This window comes from Garra rufa, chromosome 5, assembly GCF_049309525.1.
Source record: "Garra rufa chromosome 5, GarRuf1.0, whole genome shotgun sequence".
NCBI lineage: Eukaryota > Metazoa > Chordata > Actinopteri > Cypriniformes > Cyprinidae > Garra > Garra rufa.
In genome coordinates, this window is record NC_133365.1 from 32,222,681 (window position 1) to 32,247,528 (window position 24,848).

Genomic DNA, 24,848 nt, shown 5'->3' on the forward strand with positions numbered 1-24,848 from the left:
CAATTTTCCAAAAAAGTGGTGTGTTCCTTTAACAAAAAATGCCTCACACGGCACCAGGGGGTGAATAAAGGCCTCCTGTGGCACATCAATGTGTTTTTGTAAGAAACATAGCTACCATAACCACTGTGTATGTCGTAATGCTGAAAAGTAAACCTTTTAAAACGTTTGCTGAAGTTGTCCGTCGTGTACGGCTGCTGACAGTTAGCATGTGAACACTTTTTGAAGCTAACCTTAGTATGTAAAGGTGAAATGATTAAATGTACATGATATTTACAGAAACTGAACTTAGGTTTTTAATTTTCATGTGGTAAAAATACACACAGAGATGCCAATGCGGCAAAAGAAAAAAACACATTTAGGACGGATAGCCTCATTCACTAAATAACTGACCGCCTGGTCTAAATCCAAATTCTCAACAGTCTTTGCAAATTATTTTTCAATGGACAAACTAGTTATAGAAATAAAAAATCATAATACTACTGCATGTTTTAATTTTGTTGTTTTAGGATAGAAGATAACGGGAAGAATTGCCGTCGAACTAATTTTTAACTAATATTTGATTAGCCTAAATGTAAAATAAAATGACAAAAGAGAATTTAAAGTGAAAGTCCCCTAAACGTCCCGAATGGCCGCTGCACGTCCTGTGAACGTCCCCGTGAACGTCCGGAGGACGTCTTCGCGAACGTCCGCTAGACGTAACGGGGACCCTACACAATGACGTCCGGTGGACGTTCGCAGAGGCCATTTAGGGGACGTCCTGGGGACCTTTTTTTGTTAGCTGGGATATCCATATTTAAAACATAATAATCACTTTTGTCCAGCTTGCGCCAACAAATCCTCATTTTGTACTTCTAAATCATGACTGTTGTTTTGTTTTGGTTTCTCCACACGTTTGTGTTCATCACTTCTCATCGGAAACCTTAATAATGTGATATTTAGCTGGAATGTGAATTTTACCAGGGAAACTGCGCCAGAAAACACACATTTTTCCCCCAGAACATGATTTTTCCTGGGGACCCCCTTCAAAGGCGATTGGTCTAGTTTTGAGTAACAATTGTGTGGTTTTTGTTGTAAAAAACCTGGCAACCCTGTCATCATTCTGCTGAATTATAAATTATTCTCAATTATCTGAAAGACATTTTATTAGTGAAAGTAAAAAAAGATAAAGTATTTAATCTACTAATTCATTACAACACCAATTTATAAACCAAATTTGCAAACTCCAAGGTCCAGAATTTAATATCCTAAAAGGTTTCAATGAACCCTGCTTTATTTTTCTTTAACAACGCAAAACTATAATGTATTTATATTGTATGTATACTGTATGTACATAGTAAATAATAATGCATCACAGATAACAAAAAAAGTTTAAATATTGAAGTGAAATAAATCCACTGACAACAATTAATGAATCACACAAATAGTGAATATAATACGTACTGATTCCTTAATATTGAAATCGTGAAATAAAAGACTATATTTACATTTACATTTTACGCATGTTACAAATCAAACAATAGTTGCAGTAATATTTTCTGACAGCAATTTGCATTCAATGATTTTTTTTTTTTTTATGTTTCACGCGAAACTGCGGGTGAGAGTTGAAGGGTTGTGTTTTCATGATCTCAGTAAACATGGCGGAGACTGAGAAGCCGTCAGGTAACTTACATCAATCTTTATTTAAACACGGATACTTCGAAAGCGAAGATAGCAGTGATATCTGCTTTTTGTATGTGTTGTTGTGCAACACCTGAAGGGGTGAAAGGGACGTACAAATGTGCAGGAAAAACGCTTAAGTGTGGGCTTATCACGCCTAATGTAATGAATCGATGAGAGTCTGACAGCTCTGCGCCGTGGCGCATATATAGCTTATTACGCCTTTTTCTGCTAACAAATGACCCTTATATGCAGTATTAATGTACTTACAATGCTGTTTAAAATATTTTAGTTAGAATGATGGACACAGCGGTTAAAAACATTTAGTTTAAAACTTAGTTGGTAAACCTAATCTTTAGCATACAATGTTGTCGGTTTCAGTGTGTAGCATGTTGTTATATTCTGATACGTTTATATAAAATGGTGGAAGGTTTTGTTAAAATGTAACAATATTCAGATAATTTAACCCTGACAGTATATTCTGGGAACCAACTGCATATAAATGGGATTTGTTGTTTTTGCTAAGAGAACTAGAAACATTTTCTCTTTAGGACAGTATTATAGGTTCATATATTTCCTACTCAGAACCAACTGAGGCCTTTCAGGTTTAGGTACACCCTCAGGCTAATGATACACAATTCAACTTTTTGAGCAATGTTGTTGGGTAACGTTGCCATCAACGGGCAACCAAGTGAAACACAGAGACCACGACCGAGTTAAAGTATCCAGATTCAACATTGCCATAAAATTGCCCAGCAACATTGCTCAAAATGTTGCCCCAAGTATCATCAGCCTTAGACCTTTTATATTATCGGTGGCCCTCAGGATACGAAAGAAACTCTTTGTGTAAGGGAATTATTATGAGGGTGATTTGATGCAACTGGCTGCTGGTTCCTCATCCTTCCCACTATTCTTTGAAAGTATGTAGAAAAAATATATATAGATAAAATTGAAATTTCAGTCAGTCGGTATGTTAAAAAAATGTCCACAGAATGTTGTGTTTTGATATTGTTGTATATTTTTATTAAAAAAAAAAATATATATATATATAATAATATATATATATATATATATTATATATGTAACTTTTTTACTTTATTTGTAGGGGTGCCTAAAGAAGGGCCATTATCCTGCAGAGTTTAGCTCCAACCCCAATTAGACGCACCTGAACCAGCTAATCAAGCTCTTACTAGGCATGCTAGAAACTTTCCAGCAGGTGTGTTGAGACAAGTTGGAACTAAACTCTGCAGGACACCGGCCCTTCAGGACCGAGTTTGGGTACTCCTGGGTAGAGCTGCAAAGCGGTGGGAAATTTCCAGAAACTTTCCAAAAATCCCAGAAAATTTTCCAAAATTTCTGGAATCTTTCAGAAATTTTCTAGAAATGTTCCATATTTTTGCAACCCTACTCCTGGCATACATAAAATCAAAATGTTTGGCACCATTGCATCTCACAACTCTTATTGATCAAGGGCCGTGGGAAACTTCTTCAGTCCTTTGTCAGATTACCATACAAATGCTGGGAATTCTAATTTATGTTTTAATGATGATCAGCATTACTAATACCCAATTTTTTGGGATCTGGATAAATGATTATTTTCAAAACCAACATGTCCTTCGACTGTGTTAAAAATAAATCATAACCAGTTTAAGTTATGTGAAATGTATAAAGTTTAGAATAGCAGAAACCACTTTTAATCAAGTTGCTATCGGTTCTTTTTAGTTTTATTATTAGTATTAATATAATTTTAATTTGGCACTAAAATTGGATGTGTCCATCATATTTTTCATCTCTTGTGCAGGCTCCTCCCATGAGGATGACAAGCCTCCCAATACTGTCAGTTTTAACTTCATGGTGCCAAAAAAGGAGATCAGCATGGTTCCTGATATGGGCAAATGGAAAAGATCACAGGTATGTTGTACAACCCACTATGAGAGCAGTTTATGTGCTACCTGGAGAGATGGAAAAATAGCTCATTAATTTTCAGTCTCTTTCCCCAGTATCTCTAGAGTTTAAAGATAATTATAGGGATCTCTATTGTCTGACATACTTTCTGTTGTGTGGCTGGTTGCAGCACCAGCCCCATTACATTTTAAAGACAGTTCTAAAAAATAAAATTCAAGAGAACCTCTGCATCTATTACTTCTGCTATTTACTCAATGTTTTTTTTCTCATTAGAAATGTGTCAATTTAAAAATGAAAATTTCTGGCCTATAAAAATAGGTTTTATTCTAGCTAAATTCCTTGTTGAAATGACACAATCAAATGACTTAAAATTGTAGTAAAACAAACCACAACATAATTTTTAGTTGCAAAAAAAAACTAAAACAAAATAATTGTAATGATAATTTTTCATAAATATACACTGCCGCTCAAAAGTTTGGGATCAGTAAGATTTTTAATGTTTTTTTTTTAAAAAAAAAGGCCTTTTCTGCTCATCAAAGCTGCATTTATTTGATTAAAAATACAGAATATTTAAATATTGCGAAATAATATTGCAATTTAAAATAATGGTTTTCTATTTTAATATATTTTAAAATATAATTTATTCCTGGCACGCAAAGCTTATTTTTCAGCGTCTTTACTGGAGTCTTCAGTGTCACACGATCCTTCAGAAATCATTTTAAAATACTGATTTATTATCAATGCTCCTTAATATTTTTTTTTGCAATGTGTGATATATTTTTCAGAATTCTTTGAGTAAAACTCAAAGAACAGCATTTATTTAAAATAGAAATGTTTTTTTTTTTTAGCAATATATACTACCATTCAAAGTTTAGAGCCAGTAATTTTTTTCTTTTTCTCTTCGTTTAAAAAGAAATTAATACTTTTGTTTAGCAAGATGTGTTAAATTGATACAAAGTGATAGTAAAGATTATATTGTTAGAAAAGATTCCTGTTTTGAATAAATGCTGTTCTTTTTAGCATTTTATTCATCAAAGAATCATGAAAAAAGTTTCACAGGTTTCAAAAAAAAATAGTAAGCAGCACAACTGTTTCCAACATTGATTATGAATTTTAATTTACATTTTAAATTGCAGTAATATTTAATAATATCACAGTTTTTTCTGTATTTTTAAACTAAATAAACACAGCCTTGGTGAGCAGAAAAGACTTCTTTAAAAAACATTACAAATCTTACTGCCCCCAGACTTTTGAGCGGAAGTTTATATTACTTGCTAACATCTCCCTAACATTCATTGAGCCCTCTTTTTCTTGCATTTGAGCATGTTTCTGTTTTGTGTAAGTAGGCGTATGCTGATTACATGGGATTCATTCTGACCCTAAATGAGGGTGTAAAGGGAAAGAAACTTACATGTGAATACAAGGTGTCTGAGGTGGGTCACTGTTTACTCTGTTGATTTGTATGTAATAGAAGTAACAGGTGCATATGTTTTGGTCACAATAACGCAGGTTCATGAATCATCTCATAGAAATGTGCTTGCATGCTTTTCTTTGCTCTTAGACAGTGGAGAAGTTGCTTGCTATGTTGGAAACATTAGATCGCTGGATTGATGAGACACCACCAGTAGACCAGCCTTCTCGCTTCGGCAATAAAGCTTACCGCACATGGTATGGTAAACTAGACCAGGTAAGTGCCCAAATTAAATTTTAAATGGCCTTTTATGTATAATTTTTCAGTGCAGTGTTTAAATGAGAGAATTGGTTAAGGCATTTTTTTTTTCAATGGCAGTGCTGTTCGTACAAGGTGAAATGATCTAAGAGTGTTTTGTGTGTGCAGGAGGCAGAGGCTCTGGTCACGACCATTCTGCCATCAGAGCGTCATGATGCTGCTCCAGAGATAGCCGTCTACTTGAAAGAGTCTGTGGGCAACTCCACCAGGATTGACTATGGAACAGGTTTGTGTGGGGATATATGAGTATAAATGTTCATTTTATTTCTTATGTGTGACCCTAGACCACAAAACCAGTCATGAGGGAAATTTATTGATGTATGGTTTGTTAGGATAGGACAATATTTGGCCGAGATACAATTTGAAAATCTCGAATATGGAGGTGCAAAAAAATCCAAATACTAAAGAGGTTGCCATTAAAGTTGCTAATGAAGTTCTTAGCTATGCATATTACTAATCAAAAATTAAGTTTTGATATATTTACTGTAGGAAATTTACAAAAATATCTTCATGAAACACGATCTTTACTTACTATCCTAATGATTTTTGGCATAAAAGGACAATGTACTGTATTTGTGGCTATTGCTACAAATATACCTGTGCTACTTATGTATGGATGGTTTTGTGGTCCAGGGTCACATATGTTTGTGTATGTGTTTTTCCATAGCTGTCTTTGAAGAGAAATGATGTCTTTTCACACTTTTATCTATTGTTCCTTAATAGAGAGAATAATAAAGACAAAATAAGATTTTATAGATTTTTACTTTTTCACAGACTGTAATGATGAATTTCCATAAATATCATAAATCTAGCAAAGGTTTTTTACTTCCAATTTGGGGTACATTTATAACACTGTACTAAATATAATATAAATATAATCTCTAAATATTTTGTCCTCTTTTGTAAAGTCATAGAGGCACTATATTGAATTGTTTCTTTTACTATTGGAACAAATGGGAAAACTTATATTAGCTGTAGTTTCTGTTTACCACTATAGACTTTTACTGAACTATGACGGCTTAAAGGGTAAATTCTTACTCACCCTCATGTTGTTCTAAAACAAGACCTTCCGTAAGACCTTTGTTCATCTTCAGAACACAATTTTTTTTTTTTAATGAAATCCGAGAGCTTTTTGAGCCTTTATAGAAAGCAATGTAATTACCACGTTCAAGGGCCAGAAAGGTAGTTAGGACATTGTTAAATTAGTCTTGTGAACGTGCATCCAAAATTGACATGGTAGAAAAAAATTTAATATAGAGAATAAAGTTGTTATTTTTGTTGTATTTGCGGACCAAAAAGTATTTTTGTGTCTTCATAAAATTACGGTTGAACCACTAATGTCACATGGACTGTTTTTTTTTGTTGTTGTTGTTTTTACTACCTTTCTGGGTCTTGAACGTGTTTGCATTGCTGTCTATGTAGGGTCTGAAAGTTCTCGGATTTATTAAAAATATCTTAATATGTGACCCTGGACCACAAAACCAGTCTTAAGTCGCTGGGGTATATTTGTAGCAATAGCTAAAAATACATTGTATGGGTCAAAATTATTGATTTTTCTTTTATGCCAAAAATCATTAGGAAATTAAGTAAAGATCATGTTCTGTGAAGATTTTTTGTAAAATTCCTACTATAAATATAAATCAATTTTTTTTCACCCTCAGATTCCAGATTTTCAAATAGATGTATCTTGGCCAAATATTGTCCTATCCTAACAAACCATATATCAATAGAAAGCTTATTTATTGAGCTTCGTGTGATGTATACATCTCAGTTTTGTCAAATTTAACCTTATGACTGGTTTTGTGGTCCAGGTTCACATATGTGTTCCGGAGATGAACAAAGGTCTTACGGGTTTGTAACGACATGAGGGTCAGTAATTAGTGACAGAATATTCATTTTTGGGTGAACTATCTAAGATTCAGAGATCTCTGTGAATGTGAAAAGGGTCCGTTTTGTACTCATCCAGGTATATATTTAATGTTGTTCCTCTGAATAATCACTAGAGGGTGCTGTTGAAACACAACATTTGGATGCTTTTGAGGGCTTAAAGTAATTCAGATATGGATTTTAAAGGATTACAGACCTTAAGTACACAAAACAGTTCTTGTTTCATATAAAGTCTGATATGATTCACACTGAAAACGCTTAAGAGGGTTAATAAGAGTCAATTATTTGACAATTAATCATTTTTGAGTTTAACCAGCAATGATAAGGCAAATAGGAATAGAATTGCCTTGCTTATTTTGTGGTACAGTGCCATGTTATCTCATCACATCCAATTACTATAAGCTCAACAATCAGGTTCAATGCTGTGGTGATGTAGAGCCACTGGTTGCATTATTGAGCATAAGAAATAACATGTTTCTGTGTGCAGGTCATGAGGCAGCATTTGCTGCGTTCCTCTGCTGTCTTTGTAAGGTGGGAGCTCTGCGAGTGGAGGACCAGCTGGCCATCATATTTAAAGTTTTTGAGAAGTTAGTGCATCTTGTTATTGCTTGACTTTTGAGCACTTTAGTGGACACTAAATGAAAAACAAAACAATTTTGACAATGTAATTTAGGCTTGCATTTTGTGGTTGATGGTGTAAAGCTGTCTAGAACTCATTTGCATCAAGCATTATCATCTGATTGGCGTAGGTATCTGCAAGTGATGCGCAAACTGCAGAAGGCGTATAGGATGGAGCCGGCAGGGAGTCAGGGTGTGTGGGGTCTTGACGACTTTCAATTCATTCCCTTCATATGGGGGAGCTCACAGCTTATAGGTAACGACGACTCCTTTGTTGCCTATTTTATTGATAATGTCTCCTGGCCTTGAGATGCCTCCTTTTTTAGTCTTTAACAACAAGCTCAGCTTTTTGTTAGATCTAGACAGTGTTACTTTCGTATTATTTATTTAGATTTTGAGCTTTATTTTTATGTATTCTGTTCAATTTTAGTTTACATTTTTGTGTTTTTTTTGTGCTTCAGTCATTTTTAAGATGAATTTTTTCTTTTGCATTTTTCTTTTGATTTAATATTCATTTCAGTTTAGTTTTAGCAATTAAACTTTTATACATTGCTGTCCAAAAGTGTGGGATGAGTACTATTTTTAAATGTTTTTTTTACTCATCAAGGCTGTACCTATTTGATAAAAAATGAAGAGAAACTGTAATTTTGAGAAATATTATTGAAATTTAATATTCTAATTTTAATTTTAATACACCTTAAAATATAATTTATTCCTGTGAAGCAAAGCTGAATTTTCAGCATCATTAATCCATTCTTCAGTGTCACATGATCCTTCAGAAATCATTCTAATATGCTGATTTATTAGCAATTTTCTTTCTTTCTTTAAAAAAAAAATAATACAGCAAGGATGTGATAAGTGGATAAAAAGTGATAGTTAAGACTTATATTGTTTAATGTTTTTATTTTAAATATATACTTTTCTTTTCATGAGAGAATCAAAGAAAAAAGTATCAGTTTCCAAAGAAACATTAAACAGCACAACAGTTTCAACACTGATATTAAATCAGCATATTAGAATGATTTCTGAAGGATCATGTGACACTGGAGACTTGAGTAATGGCTGATGAAAATTCAGTGCTGTATCATAAAATACATTCTATTTTAAAGTATATTAAAATAGGAAAACAATATTAGAAAGTGCAATAATATTTCACAATATTACAGTTTTTTCTGTATTTTAGATCGAATAAATACAGCCTTGACGAGCGTAGGAGACTACATTTAAAAACATTAAAAATCTTACTGATCCTAATCTTTTGGACGGCAATGTAGACTTCATTTTTTTATTTTACTTAGTTGTTTATTTAATACTTGCATTTTGTTTCAATTTTATTAGTTTTTAAAATTTTTACTTTTAGTTAACATTAAAAACACTGTATCTAGAGCTAATAAACTACTTTTTGAATAGCTAAATCCAGGTTCATTGTTGCTTGCAGTGACAAACATAGAGACACCTAGTGGTCAAGTTGTGTAACTGAACTATGTTTGTTCATCTATTGTGTGTAGACCACCCAACCCTGGAGCCCAGACACTTTGTGGAGGAGAAGGTCATAAACGAGTACCACCAAGACTACATATTTCTGGAGTGCATTAAATTCATCAATGAGGTGTGTGTCATCTGGCATCTGCTCATGGAAAGACCTTTTTTCCCTTTCATTTTCATTTTGTCGGCACGCTGAAATTTAGCTCGCACACACAAACAACAACTTAGAAGTTCCATTCATGTAAATACTTACAATATATAGTTTAAAAACTCTCTCTCTCAGGGAGGTTGTGTTTGGACTCCACTCACATGAGTCATTTCCTTCCTTCCCTGCACGTTGTTGTGAATCACTCCTAAGGCCCCTAGGGCCCACCCCCTCCTTTCTCTTTCCTCTCTTTCTCTCTCTCTCTCTCTCTCTCTCTCTCTCTCTCTCTCTCTCCTCCCTTTCCTTCTCTCCATTCCTCTTTGAGGGGCTAGTAGGTCTCTGGAAAGTCCGGCTTGACGAGAGCAGTTTCTGTGTGTGTGTGTGTGTGTGTGTGGAGTAAAGCCGCACAGCACAGCCATTCATAAAGTACTCTTTCCCAAGGGCAGCCCACAAGCCCCTCTCTCTCATAAACTCTCATGAATAGACTTCATAGTACAGTGAATTGATAATGACTGTCAAATTACCAATACTACAGAAGAGTTGTTAATCTTTTGATAATATTCTCATAATTTTATTATGGTTATTTACTTGACACACGTGTAACCCTGAACCACAAAACCTGTCTTAAGTAGCATGGTTGTATTTGTAGCAATAGCCAAAAATTAGTTTTTGTATGGGTCAAACTTATACATTTTTCTTTTATGCCAAAAATCATTAGGATATTAATCATATTAAAAATCATATTTTGTACAGTAAATATATCAAAACATAATTTTTGATTAGTAATATGCATCGCTAAGAACTTCATTTGGACAACTTTAAAGGCGATTTTCTCAATATTTAGATTTTTTTTTTTTTGCATCCTCAGATTCCAGATTTTCAAATAGTTGTATCTCGGCCAAATATTGTCTAACAAACCATACATCAATGGAAAACGTATTTATTCAGCTTTCAGATGATGTATAAATCTTAATTTAAAAAAAAAATGGACTCTTAATGCTTTGTGGTCCAGGGTCACATATACTACTGATTAAAAGTTTAGGGTCAATAATATTTTTTAAAAAGAGTGAATAACTTCATTCAGCAAGGATGCAATAAATTGATCAAAACTGTCACTTATGACATTTATGTTAATGTTATTTCAAAAAAAAATTCTGTTCTTTTGACATTTCTATTCATCAAAGATTCCTGAAAAAAAGAAAACATCAGTTTCACGTTTTCAGCATGCTAAAATTATTTCTGAAAATTCATGCGACACTGAAGACTGGTGTAATGACTGTTGAAAATTCAACTTTGCATTCACAGGACTAAATTACTTAAATTAAATTTTAAAATATATTAAATAGAAAATTACTTAAAAAAAAATACAGTTTTACAGTGTTGTTTTTGACAACCATCTTAGATTTAGTCTTAGTCTTTTGGGCTAAAATGCTTATTAGTTTTAGTCCAATTTTAGTCACTTCTATATGTGTTAGTTTTAGTCCAATTTTAGTCGACGAAAAGTCAAAAAGGTTTTAGTCTAGTTTTAGTCAAATAAGGGGAAAAAGTAGTCTTTTAACAAATTAATGTAGGTCAGTAAGTATTTTGCTGTTGGGTAGTGTCACTTATAAGTTGTGAAAATAGCAGATCTATAGTTCAACACAATGTGAGCTTCCGGGTCGACTATTTTCACCAATAATTACAATAATGAAGGAATGGTTTTAGACATAAAAAGCCGCTTTTCCACTATCGGGCCGAACCGTTCTTAGAACGGTCGGGTACAGTTCCAGTTGTGTTTCCACCTGAGCCTGGTACGGCACGGAACGATTACAAACCGTTCTCGGCCCGGAATTCTCGGCACGGTTAGACAACCGTGCTGAACCGGGCTGGTAAAATGCGTGTGCATGACGTCGCCACGCTGTTGCCTGGCTACCAGTTTCTCTATGGCTAAGCGGATGCGCAGTAAGCAGATACGGTAAATATAAATATAAATGGCTGAGACACTTTGGTCTGTGGATGAAACATTTGCGCTAATATTGATATTTGGACAGAAAGAAAAATTCAAAAACAGCTGGAGGGTGCAAAGAGAAACGAAAAGTTTTTAAAATTATAGCGCAGTGTCTTGCAGAGTAGGGCATTAAGAAAAGTTCAAAACAGTGCCGGGAAAAAATAAAAAACTCAAACATACATATCACATCCAAAAGGACAATAACAGTAGAAGTGGGGCTGTCTACTCTTGCGTTCCCAAGGCAACGACTTGACGCATTTGTATTTACATTCCAAAGAGTTCCGTTATCTGCACCACAGTGGAAAATCAAACCGTATCTGTGCTGACTGGCCCGGATCGGCACGGAACAGAACGGTTAAGCATTGAGAACGGTTCGGCCCGATAGTGGAAAAGCGGCTAAAGACATATTTGAAATACACCCATAGGTCCTCTCGCCGTTTGCGACCACCCATCATGGTTAATCGTCTGTCTGTCTGAGTGCCAACAATGTGATGTGTTGAGCACGTTGTGCGCTACACGCCAGGTGGTGGGCGTAACCAAACATGGATAGAATGCTAAAACGGCTTGCCATACTAGTATGGCAAAGAGTATTTAATGCTAAAACGGCTTGCCATAGCAGCATATACTTTTTAGGTTTTAATTGGCATGCACAATAAGCAGAAATGTCATGCATTTTAAACGTCTGACGGACCACCCACTAACATTTTCGTCTATTCTCGTCTCGTCAACGAAAACTCACACACGTCTCGTCATGTTTTAGTCATCAACTAGCCATTTTTATCTCGTCATCGTCTCGTTATCGTCATGAAAAAAAGTGCCGTCAATGAAATGATTTCGTCATCGTCATCGTTGACGAAAACAACACTGTTGGTGAAGATTTCTTTCAGAAATATTTAAAAGTTATATTCCCCGCAAACTTTTGAACAGCACCGTGTTTTTGATTGCCTTAGTGTTTAGAAACATTATTTATTATGTAAACTCTACAAACTTTGATTTTCAGTAACTTTATTTATTTATTTTTTTGTTTAGTACTGTTGTTAGTATTTTGCTAATATGTGGCCCTGGACCACAAAACCAGTCATTAGGGTCAATTTTTTTGAAAATTGAGCTGCATACATCATCTGAAAGCTGAATAAATATTTCCATTGATGTATAGATTGTTAGGATAGGATGATATTTGGCTGAGATACAACTATTTGAAAATCTGGAATCTGAGGGTGCAAAAAAATCAAAATATTGAGAAAATTGCCTTAAATGTTGTTCAGATGAAGTACTTAGCAATGCATATTACTAATTAAAAATTAATTTCAGATATATTTATTGAAAAAAATATCTTCAAAATAAATCAAATCTTCATTGAACATGATCTTTACTTAATATCCTAATGATTTTGGCATAAAAGAAAAATCTATAATTTTGGCCCATATAATGTATTTTTGGCTATTGCTACAAATATACCCATTTTTTTGTGGTTTTGTGGTCCAGGGTCACATATTAGTGCCTAATTCTGTTAATTTTCTACAACTATTTTAAAGAACCACTTTCATAACCATAACCATTGTTATATTGGTATTTGTTGTTTTGCATTTTATTTTTAAACTGTCTTTGCCCTTTTTAATGATCTGTAGTCAACACAAACATAAAAATGTATTCTTTTCTTCTCAGAATAAAATACATTTTTATCTTAGCAACTTTCCACAACAGTTTAAAGTTAAATATCTTTTTGCATCATTAAATTCATAAAATAATCCATTAAATAAGTTTACAATCATGATCTTAACTACTACGTATTCTTCCTCTTTTAGATGAAAACAGGCCCTTTTGCCGAACACTCGAATCAGCTTTGGAACATCAGCGCTGTTCCTTCTTGGTCCAAAGTCAATCAAGGTCTCATACGAATGTATAAAGCGGAAGTAAGTATCATGGTATTGTAAACACTTTTACATGTCAGGAGTAAACATAATGTGATAATGAATCTGTATAGAGTATGTAAATGGTAAATTGGTAGTTCTAAATCCTGTTTTATCATAACTGAAAAATAAAATATGAATAAACACTCTATTCAGAAACCAGAATTGCAGGCTACCCACTCAAACAGTCTAGATGTGACATTTATAAATGTGTCATTACAAATGCCAAGCTGTGGATTCACAGTCTGTGAAGTTTTAAGACCAGAGCTGAAAGAGTTAACCGAGCGAGCATGTGTGTTCGAGGGGAAGAACCGAGTGCCCCACCCCCTCCTCCAGAGCCCACATCCTGTGTTGTTGAGAAGACGGCTGTGCTCCCTCCCCCTTCTCTCCCTTCAGCGCAGAGCGAAGCTGAGGGGCCAGTCTGTCTGCAAATTCCCCTCCTCCTTCCCTCTCTCTCTCTCGCCCTGTCTGTCTTTCCCCACCCCCGTATATATCACACTCTCGTTCTCTCTTTGACTCCGTCAGCCAGGGACTCATGACTGTTACTGATGTCTTGCAAGTTTAATACAAGTTAAAGAGATGGTTTAAAAGCTATTCATATGAATGTTATATATATATGAAAGGTTTTAATTCAGTATCTGAGTGACATTTCAATGTGCCTTTGTCTCAGTTTTGACTTTTTTCTATATTGAAATACATGCTGAGAGGTTCTTGCTTCACATCTCCTTTAGCCTTATGTGTAGTTTAAGGATACTATACACTTTAAGAGCTTTTCAGTCCTTAACTTTGATTCAGCAGGGATGCGTTAAATTGATTAGTCAAGACATTTATAGTGTTACAAAAGATTTCCATTTCAAATAAATGCTGTTCTTTTGAATGCTCTGTTCATCAAAAAATCCGGAAAGAAATATTTCCGTAAAAATATTAAGAACCACAACTGTTAACATTGATAATAATAAGAAATGCTTCTTAAAAGGAATAGTTCACCCAGAAATGAAAATGTGATGTTCATCTGCTTACCCCCAGATTATCCAAGATGTAAGTGACTTTGTTTCTTCAGTAGAAGACAAACAAAGATTTGAAACTCAAACCGTCGCAGTCTGTCAGTCATATAATGGCAGTCAATGGGCTCCACGGCTTTGAGAGTCAAAAAAACATACACAGATGAAACCAATTTAAACCCTGCGGCTCGTGTCGATACATTGAGGTCTTAAGACACCAAACAATCGGTCTGTGCAAGAAACTGAACAGTATTTATATCATTTTTTACCTCTGATTAACCGCAATGTCCAACTGTCCTGAGCATGTTCACAACAGCCGGCACATGACGAAGAGCAAGCAACCATAACTTCAGTCGATCAGGCTCAAAAGTTGGGAGTCAGAGAAAAGTCAACACTTCCGGATGAGTTTGCGCAAGCAAATGTAATCTTTTAGTTTTTAATTGGTTGCAACAATCAGAATAAGCACAAGTAATTACCATTTTGATTAGCCGTCGTATACACAATCTTTTTGCACTTTGTAAACAATGAGTGTCGTATACGCACGACAGATCGCTTCTGTGCATGCGTCTACTATGCCAGCACATTGACGCGTCTCGCGCCGGCTATTGTGAACATGCTCAGAACAGTTGGACATTGAGGTTAAAAAAAAATATATAAATACTGTTCAGTTTTTTTTTTTTGCACAGACCAATTGTTTGGTGTCTTAAGACCTCAATGTATTGTCAAGAGCCGCAGGGTTTTGTCTGTGTATGTTTTTTTTGACTCTCAAAGCCGTGAAGCCCATTTGACTGCCATTATATGACTTAAAGACTGCAACAGTTTGAGTTAAAAATCTTTGTTTGTGTTCTTCTGAAGAAACAAAGTCACCTACATCTTGGATGCCCTGGGGGTAAGCGCATTTTCATTTTTGGTTGAGCTATCCCTTTAAGCACTAGATCAACATATGAGAATGATTTCTGAAGGATCATGTGACACTGAAGGCTGGAGTAATGGCTGTTGAAAATTCAGCTTTGCCATTGCAGGAATAAATTACATTTCCATTTGTAAAAATATTTTACAGTAATTCTGTTTTTATTCAAATAATTGCAGCCATGTTTTCTTTTTTCAAAAATATAAAAAAATACTTACTGACCCCAGTAGTCTATGTGAATATACACTACCAGTCAAAAGTTTTTGAACAGTAAGATTTTTAATGTTTTTTTTTTTTTTTTTTTTTTTTTTTTAAAGAAGTCTCTTTTGCTCACCAAGCTTCCGTTTATTTGATCCAGAAAAAACAGTAACATTTTGAAATATTTTTACTATTTAAAATAACTGTTTTCTATTTGAATATATTTTAAAATGTAATTAATTCCTGTGATTTTTTTTTAAACCAAGTTTTTATCATCATTACTCCAGTCACATAATCCTTCAGAAATCATTCTAATATTCTGATTAGCTGTTAAAAACATTATTATTATTATTATTATTGTTACTAATTATGAATAATTATTATTATGTTGAAAACAGCTGAGTAGAATTTGTTCAGGTTTCTTTGATGAATAGAAAGTTCTGAAGAACAGCATTTATCTGAAATAGAAATCTTTTGTAACATTTTGCAACACTCTTAAACAATTTAAAGCATCCTTGCTAAATAAAAGTATTAATTTGTATAGTTTCTTTACCATAAAAAATGATAATGCTTTAGAATGGTATAGTGTGTAATGTTACAAAAGCTTTTTATTTCAGATAAATGCTGATCTTTGGATCTTTTTGTTCATTAAAGAATCATGTTTTAAATATTGATAATAATAATAATGTTTCTTGAACAGCATTTTACAATGATTTCTGAAGGGTCGTGTAACACTGAAGACTGGAGTAATGATGCTTAAAATTTAGCTTTGATCACAGGAATAAATTTCTTTTTAAAATATATTCAAATAAAAAACTTATTTTAAACCGTAAAAATATTGCTGTTTTTGCTGTATTTTTGGATCAAATAAATGCAGGCTGGGTTAACACAAAACGCATTCAAAATCTTACTGATCAAAAACTTTTGACTAGGAGTGTATAACCTCTGTATATAGTCTTATTCTGTTTGGACACCATAGCATTAAACATTTTAAAAGTTTAGCAAATATAATCTCTTGTTCTAAAGTTGATTGATACTAGCAAACACCTTCTCTGTCGTCCTCTCACAGTGTCTAGAAAAATTCCCCGTCATCCAGCATTTCAAGTTTGGCAGCCTGCTCTCCATCCAGCCAGTCAAACCATGAGAGACAAGAATCTGCACCTCATCAGAGAGCACAACCAAAACTCCCAACGTTGGACGAAACCACTTCAGTCCCAGTTAACAAACATAAATATGCATTCTCATCACCAGAGGTGCTTGGTCTTACTCCTTAAGATCTACTTTCCTGCAGAGCTCAGTTCCAAACCTGCTCTAATACATCTAACTTGAAAATATTTAAGTAAACCTGAAGACCTAGATTAGAGTGTTTGAGTTGAGTTGAACTAAACTCTGCAGGACGGTAGATCTAAACAGCCTTGCTCTTCACAATCTACTAGTTGTGCGTAGGAAAATCCCACTTCTGATATTCCTCTTAAGTGACGCAATTTGTCTGTAAGGTTTTCTTATCTAGTCCCTGCAACTTAGATTCTCAACGCAGTTATGCACATACATTTTCATCTGGATTGGCATTTATATTTATTTATGTGTATATAAAGAAAGAGCTTGTCACGATGAATGGTTGAAGGCTTGGTTTTGGTTTAATGGATTCTATTTCCTGTGTGCAAAGATCTGAAGCCAATGAACAATAATGTGTGTCTCTCTCTCTGTGTGTGTGTGTGTGTGTGTGTGTGTGTGTGTGTGTGGGTGTTTGTGAGTTTATGAAGCATCAGTGTCTCAAAAGACACTTGTAGTGAACTTCTTGCTGTTCAGTTATCAAAGATTGCTGAGGCATGTTTCGTATGTAAGACATTAATAAGTTGTCAAACACTTTAGTTTTACCTTTTTGGCTGTGCTTGTTTCTTTTATTTTCATTTAAATCAATAGCAAAATGGAATAAACACCCTTATTTAGTTTCTAAACAGCCACATGTAGCTAATACAACATAGTCTTCCGTTTGGTAAATTAAAACAATGAATTTGGATCCAGCAGTTTAGCATGATGCAACCTCAGTAAAGTATATTTCATTTCTACATTTCATTCTGTGTAAATAAATGGTTTCAGTTTGCTTCAGATCCAACACAGAGGGGGTATCCTTTAAAGAACAGGCTACAGCCTGAATGTTAAAATTACTGAGATATTGGTGCAAAGCTTTCTTACTCAAATGCAGTGAACCTTTAGATCAACACAAATATCATTTATACTTCACAGAGTAGTTCTGCACATTTCATGAGCACTTTAGATGATAAACGGTGTTTTCAAAAACCAAGCCTTTTTGTTTTACATGGGATTATACGCAACTAACAGAGCTGGGCTGCTTTTACTAAATGCTTTGTAGGTCTAAGTAGGTTGTTGAAACCTTTGGCACCACTGATCTCTACGATCTACTTAGGATTACAATGCTTTTGGGATTTGCAGCCCTATAGGTGTTAAATGTTACAAGATCATTGCTATAGCTTGAATGCCAGCAGGCAGTTGAAACCGATGCTTTAAATTAAGATGGATACTATCAGTCAAAAGTTTTTGAACAGCAAGGTTTTTAATGTTTTTTAAACAAGTATCTTCTGCTGACCAAGCTTGCGTTTACTTGATCTGAAGTACAACAAAAACAGTAAAATTTTGAAATATTTTTACTATTTAAAATAACTGTTTTCTATTTGAATATATTTAAAAAAATGTAATTCATTCCTGTGCTCAAAACTACATTTTCAGCATCATTACTCTAGTCTTCAGTGTCTAATGATTCTTCAAAAAAAATCATTAATATGCTGATTTGCTGTTCAAGAAACATTTTTATTATTATTATTATTATTAATATTTAAAACAGTTGAGAACATTTTTTCAGGATTCTTTGATAAATAGAAAGATCCAAATATCAGCATTTATCTGAAATAAAAAGCTTTTATATTATACACTATACCATTCAAAACCTTGGAGTCAGAATATTTTAGAAAGTAATACTTTTATTTAGTAAGGATGCTTTAAATTGGTCAAAAGTGATGATAAAGACATTTATAATATTACCATAAATGCTGTTCTTCTGAACTTTCTATTCATCAAAGAATCCTGAAAACAATATATTCGTCTGTTTTCAACATAATAATAATAAATGTTTTTTGAACAGCAAATCAGAATATTAAAATGATTTCTGAAGGATTATATGACTGAAATAATTATGCTAAAAATTCAGCTTTGAAATTAGGAATATATTCAAATAGAAAACAGTTATTTTAAACAAAAATATTTCAAAATTTGACTTGTTGCTGTACTTTGAATCAAATTAATTCAGGCTTGGTGAGCAGAAGAGACTTCTTTAAAAACAATAAAAGTCTTACTGTTTAAAGACTTTTGACTGGTAGTGTATATATTACTAATTACAAATTATTATAACTAAGGATTTGCTTAAACTGTTTCTTGTAACCGGCTCCATGTCTGAATTTCAAAGAGTTACCATTGCATCAGAATCATTAGTGTCTGACAATTGTCTTTCTGAGAATAATAAAAATGATTTTTGAGATTTAATAGAACTACTGAGTTAATAATGGGACATAGCACTGACTATTCATCTGCTTCCCAACCAACACAATTAAGTTTGAAGCAAATGAATCGCTAACATTGCGACTCTTTTAATAGCACAAAGCCTTACCACTGTTAAAAATGTGTGGTTTCTTTTCCTCATCACAATATACAGTTCACAGAAATGTCAAGTATTCAGCAGTGTCCTGTTATGTGACATGCTTTTATTCATATAAAACTGTATACAATTCAAATAAAAAGTTTCATTACCTCAGAGAGAAAGATATGCAGGCCAAATGGCAAGTGTTGATATTTTAAAGTTATATAATAATTCTAGGTAAAATGGTCATTATATAGCTATTAATGCAGATTTTAACCCAAAATTGCAATGCAATGTGTTTTTTAAATATAAAGAAAGGGTATGTATGAGGCAAATTTGGTACTATATTGTGCTTTTTAAAACCCACGCGCAGGCCAGGCCAATTCACATTGTTTAGTTTCAGTTGAGTCATTTTCAGTGGTTGCCAAATTCAGCATCTGCCCAGTCACTGTAGTCCAGCCGCCCCACTGTGAAACTCGCACAGCTTGCTGAGTAATTGACACGAACGCATGTCGAATTTACCCCCAACACCCATCCGCCTCCCCCCGTTTCTATTCAGTTGTATTCAGACGCAGGCTCCACCGCTGAGTTCAACAGGCGCAGTTGAGATAAGATAAGATTAAAGTCGTGCCTTTTGTCTTCATTAACATTTGATGTTACCACTGAGCCCGTTTCACAATGCTGCTCATTTTGGAAAGTGTAAACAGAAGTGTATTTAGTATATATATCACGTCCACCGGCTAATGAAACATGTGCTATCTATGTTGAATGTTCTGTGCGTGTGTATAATTGACGGCGCATCATGTAAAATGAGAAAATCTGCATTCGCTCTCCATGGTAGCGTTTCCCGCGTTGGCCACGCGGAGGAGCTCGCCACACACCACAGACCGGGTTGTGCATCGCCTGTCAAAAATAAAACGAATATACAAACGCTCTTTTTTACAAAATAAGATTTGGAAACGTTAGCATAGACAGCTTTTCCACAAAATCAGCCTTTTCGGAAATACAAACAAACTAAAAGTTTCAAATATAAGTTTCACGCTCTATAGCCGACATTAATTTCACCTTGTTGAATCGCTCAGTTCTTTCACAGACGTGTCGTCGCAACACAAACCTAGCTCAAAGCAACCGCACATATTTGCACGGTTTTAAACGTTTCGTCATTAATGTAGTACACAACATACCGCTCGACCGAATTACCTGCGTTTTTAGCGATAATTAAACGTGCGCGAAGCAGCTCGTCGAGAATAGCCATGACAACGACTTGATAACAGCCTATGTGTGTTGGACGTTGATGTGTCGGGCGTACTGCGGTATCTCAGATTGAGAGGAGTCGAGAGGTTTCGGCTAGAGATGAGAGAGAGAGAGACCGGAGAGAGGACGAGAAGGGAAGGGGAAGGGGAGGGGAGGGGTGGAGGGGGTTGCAGGGAGCAGCGGATTCGAGGTCAGCCCGAGGTGCCGCTACATAGGCGCTCTAATACCTTCATTCATTGATTTTGAAGAACACCACCATGTGGCATACAGCAGAGATAACACAGTCTGCAAGTTTAGCGGGAGTTTCTGGCTATAAAAAGTGCCCGCCAATAGGACGTGATACCTCTGTGTCAGGCAAAAGTTTGCTTTTAGGGGTCTGCTCCTTGCTTTAAAAGCCTAGTTTTTAATAGGCTTTACTAAATGATATGCTTTGTTTTATGCTCTTCACTTTGTGTATACTTATACTTTTCTTTTTCATTAGTTCTATTCGTGGCCTGGAGGTGACAGTTTATTATCCCTCAGGTAGGCTATATCTAAAATCAAATGTCAGGTGATTCAAAACAGTGCTGAGAATATTAATTTAGGAACTTAAATCCACAGTTTTAGTTTTGTAGGCTAATACTTGATTAGAAAACTAACATTTTCTGTTACAGTTAGTTATGGACAATATGGTGAATGTATAATAATGAATATGACCTCAGTTGGATTCTGCATATAACCTTTCTCTTGTGTTGCTTTGAGTCAAGCTCAACATCATGAGGCCTACAGTTGAAGGCAGCTGTAATGGTTTGTCAAAGAAGAGGCAATGCAAAGTAAGTTTGATTTTTTATTAAGGTTATAAATTTTAAACAAATACTTTCTAAAACAGTTTTACCCGGTGATATACAATTTAATATGCACAAAAATACAAGAATACCAACAAAATATGGAGAATACGTCTGAAAACGTCTTTAATTCAGTACACATAGTGCTTATATAATGTGAGGACGTATGGCTAATTTATGAGATTGCCTTTTTAGAACAAAAGGTCTAAGTTTGTAGAAAATAAAATCAAACCCACAAAACCAAGCAAATGCTGGCATCATGAATTACTGTGAAGGCTTAAAACTTTTTCTGAGAGTCAGGGGGCGGGAAATGGTTAACGCTGGAGAGTCAACAAAAATACCTGGCAGATTAAATCACGGCGTGCATTATGGGAGTTGTAGTGTTAATTAATGGCCCCAACGTTCAGTGTTGATGAGGTGACTGGCATAGGCGAACTACAAACACACTCGGAGAGGAACTGGAGCTGTAGGTCAGTGCAGTCAACAAAACGCACCAGTCCTCGCCACTTTCAACAGCACATTTCAGAATACAGAAAACAAGAAAGTCCGACAGGGAGGGGGTTCAAATATTGCACCTTCATTAGCCTACTTGATTGCCTCGTATGATACTATTACAGAATGTAGTCTGTGTGTGTGCCAGTCCTCTTCCTGGAGCTCTGCGTTAGCGACAGCAGGAGCTCAGGCAGTCTTCTTGTTGTAGCCTGTTCTACTGGTAAACTGGTGAAAACGGTAGAAAATGTGCCACGGCTGCTTAAAGTGTTGTGTACTGTGTGAGAAATAAGCGTGCAGTGGGTAGGCTTCTCCGTTTGCAGCCTGTTATTCCCAACATTACATGAGCTGTAATGTTATTTTACATTACATCTTTGTGAAAGTTCCTGGGAAGGGAGAGAGAAAAGAAACAATCCACGAGCGAAACATTCAGAGACTTTCCATGTTTGTGGCCATAGCTAGCAGTCTGCGTTGGGTTTAAGGCAACGAAATTCAACTTCGTTTTAAAACGTTTGTTGTGATATCGACATTTGTTTTTAAAGGATACATCATCACAAGTGGTAGGCTACAACCACTGTCCGCCTCCCCCACTGAAACGAAACTAAAAACGAACCGAAATAAAAAAAAAGGCTTAAATAACTTTGCTGCAAAAATAAAAGTCAATTTGTCTTAGACTTTGTACAATTTCATAAAGTATCTGTATTCGCATTAACCACAGAGTCAAAAGGCTACAATAGCTCTCGTCCAAGCCCCTAAACTCGCCAGGGCTTGTTTGCTACAGAACTGTCCGTTTAAGGCTTGCTCCAAGTCCGCTTGTCTGCTCACCAGTCCCGTAAACCCCGAGCCGAAGATCGAGATGAGGTTGGAAATGTTCGACGTGTCCAAGGGCTCTGTGCTCGCGTATGAAGAGTCCTCGAATTTCGCTCTTTTGCACGGCGTAAAATCCGGTACCTCCTCGATCTCGGACACGTAGTACCCAAAGTCAAGCTTGCGCTTCTTGGCCGGGCTCTGTGCGCCCTGGCAGCACTGTTGGAGCGAAGCGCAGCAGTCCTGATGCAAATACCCGTTCTCCACCGTGGTAACGACATGCGTGTCCAAATCGAGCACTGTGGTCTTGTTGCAGTGCATGTTGTTTACCGGCGAAAAGTCACAGTTGGACACGGGGTAGGCTTCCGCGCAGCAGCTGCGGTAGAACGAGGGCTCCGGCGCTTTGCACACCTCTTCGCTTTGGAGAGCCAGCGGCACCGAGCAGGCGCTGCTGGGCTGGAGGTGCTGCACCGCCGGAGCCTGGTGACTGACGGGCAGGAGCGCGCCGCAGAGGCTCGCCGACTCGTTCGCGCTGCCGCAGCAGTCCCCCGTCTGCTCCTCGCAGTCCTCCACCAGGTCGAGCGGGTTCAGCTCCTGGATCTCGTTGCAGACGGTCATCACCTCCTCGTACTGCTGCATCCTGTAGATTTCGGCGTACTTCTCGTTCATGTAGACTTGCCTGGCGTTCCTCAGCACATAGGAGACCAGCAGGTTTTTGTGCAGCTTGATGCCCCCTCTCTGCGTACGGGAGTTGTGGATCTTCCGTAAAGATATCGAAATGAGACTTTGTGCATCCACTGCACACTCCATGGTGTTGATCATGGTCGGGCTCGTGATGTTTTCCCACCTCTCCGATGAAGGAAACAAACTTTCTTTTAGTCAGAATCACGATATTTCGTGCGGGGACGAAGGCTTAAGTCAGCTCTGTGGAGAAACATTGAACGTGGTCGTTTCTGCCTCAACGTGTGAGCGTAGGCAATCATTAGCCTGCGCTTGCTGCCATAGTATATATATGGCCAAGAACTTTCCGCCCACCTCGACTCCGGCCAATCAGAAGCCGAGAATAGCGTTGAGTGACAAGCAGATTCCACCCAGAGGTTTTGATCTCGGCCAATCGCAGAGAGGCGGTTCTTCTGTGCTATTCAAATTCCAAACTGACTTTACCAAACTGGAATGTTCTCATGAGGCGCATTGTACATCGGAGTGCGTTCTCTTGTCATGTGTGCTGGAGACACTGCTTGAAGGATCTGACACAAATTCACTAAAATCTTTTATTTCATAAGTTAAAAAGTGCTAAGCATTGTAACTTTAACACAACTGAAAAACACTCTGTATGAGTTATTACAACCTCGCCGTTTTAAGAGTCATTAAAAGTGAATTTACTCTGGTTTTGGTAATTCATATTTTAAGAAAATTATACTGATTTGCAACTTATGCACAAACCCTTTCAGCATATGAAACGTAACTCTATTGATCATAAACATCTAAGTAAATCTTAATATTTGACATATTTTTATTTTATGTAAACAGGTACATGAGAAAATGTTAATGTAATGAAGGATTCAGACGCAAAGACAGCAAATGTAAATAACATACTATGTAATAAAAGATATATTATATATGCATTACATGTTGATTAGTCTATTGTATTATGTTGCTCCAAGCTTATTTCTATAAAGTTTAGTGTGGTTTATAAATACTCTATATGCAAGAACATTTTAGATCTGATTAAAGATGGACAACATAGATTTAACTTGGATGTCTGAGATGGAGTCAAATAAGGAAAAGATGATAAAAAAATTTGCGAGTATTTATTTCAGAACCGATATTCACACTAATATGTACCTTTTGCACTGTAAAACAGATGTTCATATAATCAAACCTCATTGAGTCTATGGATGACATCCATTGTTAAACTGCTATATTGCGTTTCAGGTCAGAAATTATTCTATAAACCTACAAATTGTTTTAACTTGTTACCTTTAACTCAAAATAATAATACAGAAGAATACATCTGAATGACCCCCCTCTACATTACTTCAGTCAGCACATCTGCACAATGTGAAAAAACTGATTGCGGTAAATTGATTCAAATTTTCTAAATATCAGATTCGGTTCTGTGCATGTCAAACACTTGCTGCATTCTCTAATTGCTGTGCATTCTTTAGTATGGTATGATACTGGTTTCATAGTATTCATATGATAGATATCATGCAGATATTCCTGATCAGCTCACTTAACACACACACATATGCAACCTCAGATCTCCAGTGAGTGCTAAAGCTCTGAATCTTAACAATGCCCAAAATCAGGAACACCCAAACCTTTATTCTTTATTTAAAAAAAGTAGAAATCAATAAACAGGTAAACAACACATATTACTAAACATAA

General features: G+C 35.7%; 2 protein-coding genes across 2 annotated transcripts; one reads left to right on the plus strand and one right to left on the minus strand.

Moving 5' to 3' along the window:
• Positions 1 to 1,607: 1,607 nt before the first annotated feature.
• On the plus strand, positions 1,608 to 18,994 carry ptpa (protein phosphatase 2 phosphatase activator). Its single transcript, XM_073839944.1, has 10 exons — positions 1,608 to 1,659; positions 3,458 to 3,567; positions 4,908 to 4,994; positions 5,123 to 5,248; positions 5,399 to 5,516; positions 7,665 to 7,764; positions 7,927 to 8,051; positions 9,304 to 9,404; positions 13,218 to 13,325; positions 16,501 to 18,994. The coding sequence occupies exons 1-10, from the start codon at positions 1,620 to 1,622 to the stop codon at positions 16,573 to 16,575; spliced, it is 990 nt and encodes a 329-aa protein (XP_073696045.1). The 5' UTR covers positions 1,608 to 1,619; the 3' UTR covers positions 16,576 to 18,994.
• Positions 18,995 to 21,150: 2,156 nt separating this feature from the next.
• ier5l (immediate early response 5-like) lies at positions 21,151 to 23,421 on the minus strand. The gene has a single exon (XM_073840867.1). The coding sequence runs from the start codon at positions 23,277 to 23,279 to the stop codon at positions 22,371 to 22,373; it is 909 nt and encodes a 302-aa protein (XP_073696968.1). The 5' UTR covers positions 23,280 to 23,421; the 3' UTR covers positions 21,151 to 22,370.
• Between the last annotated feature and the right edge of the window lie 1,427 nt (positions 23,422 to 24,848).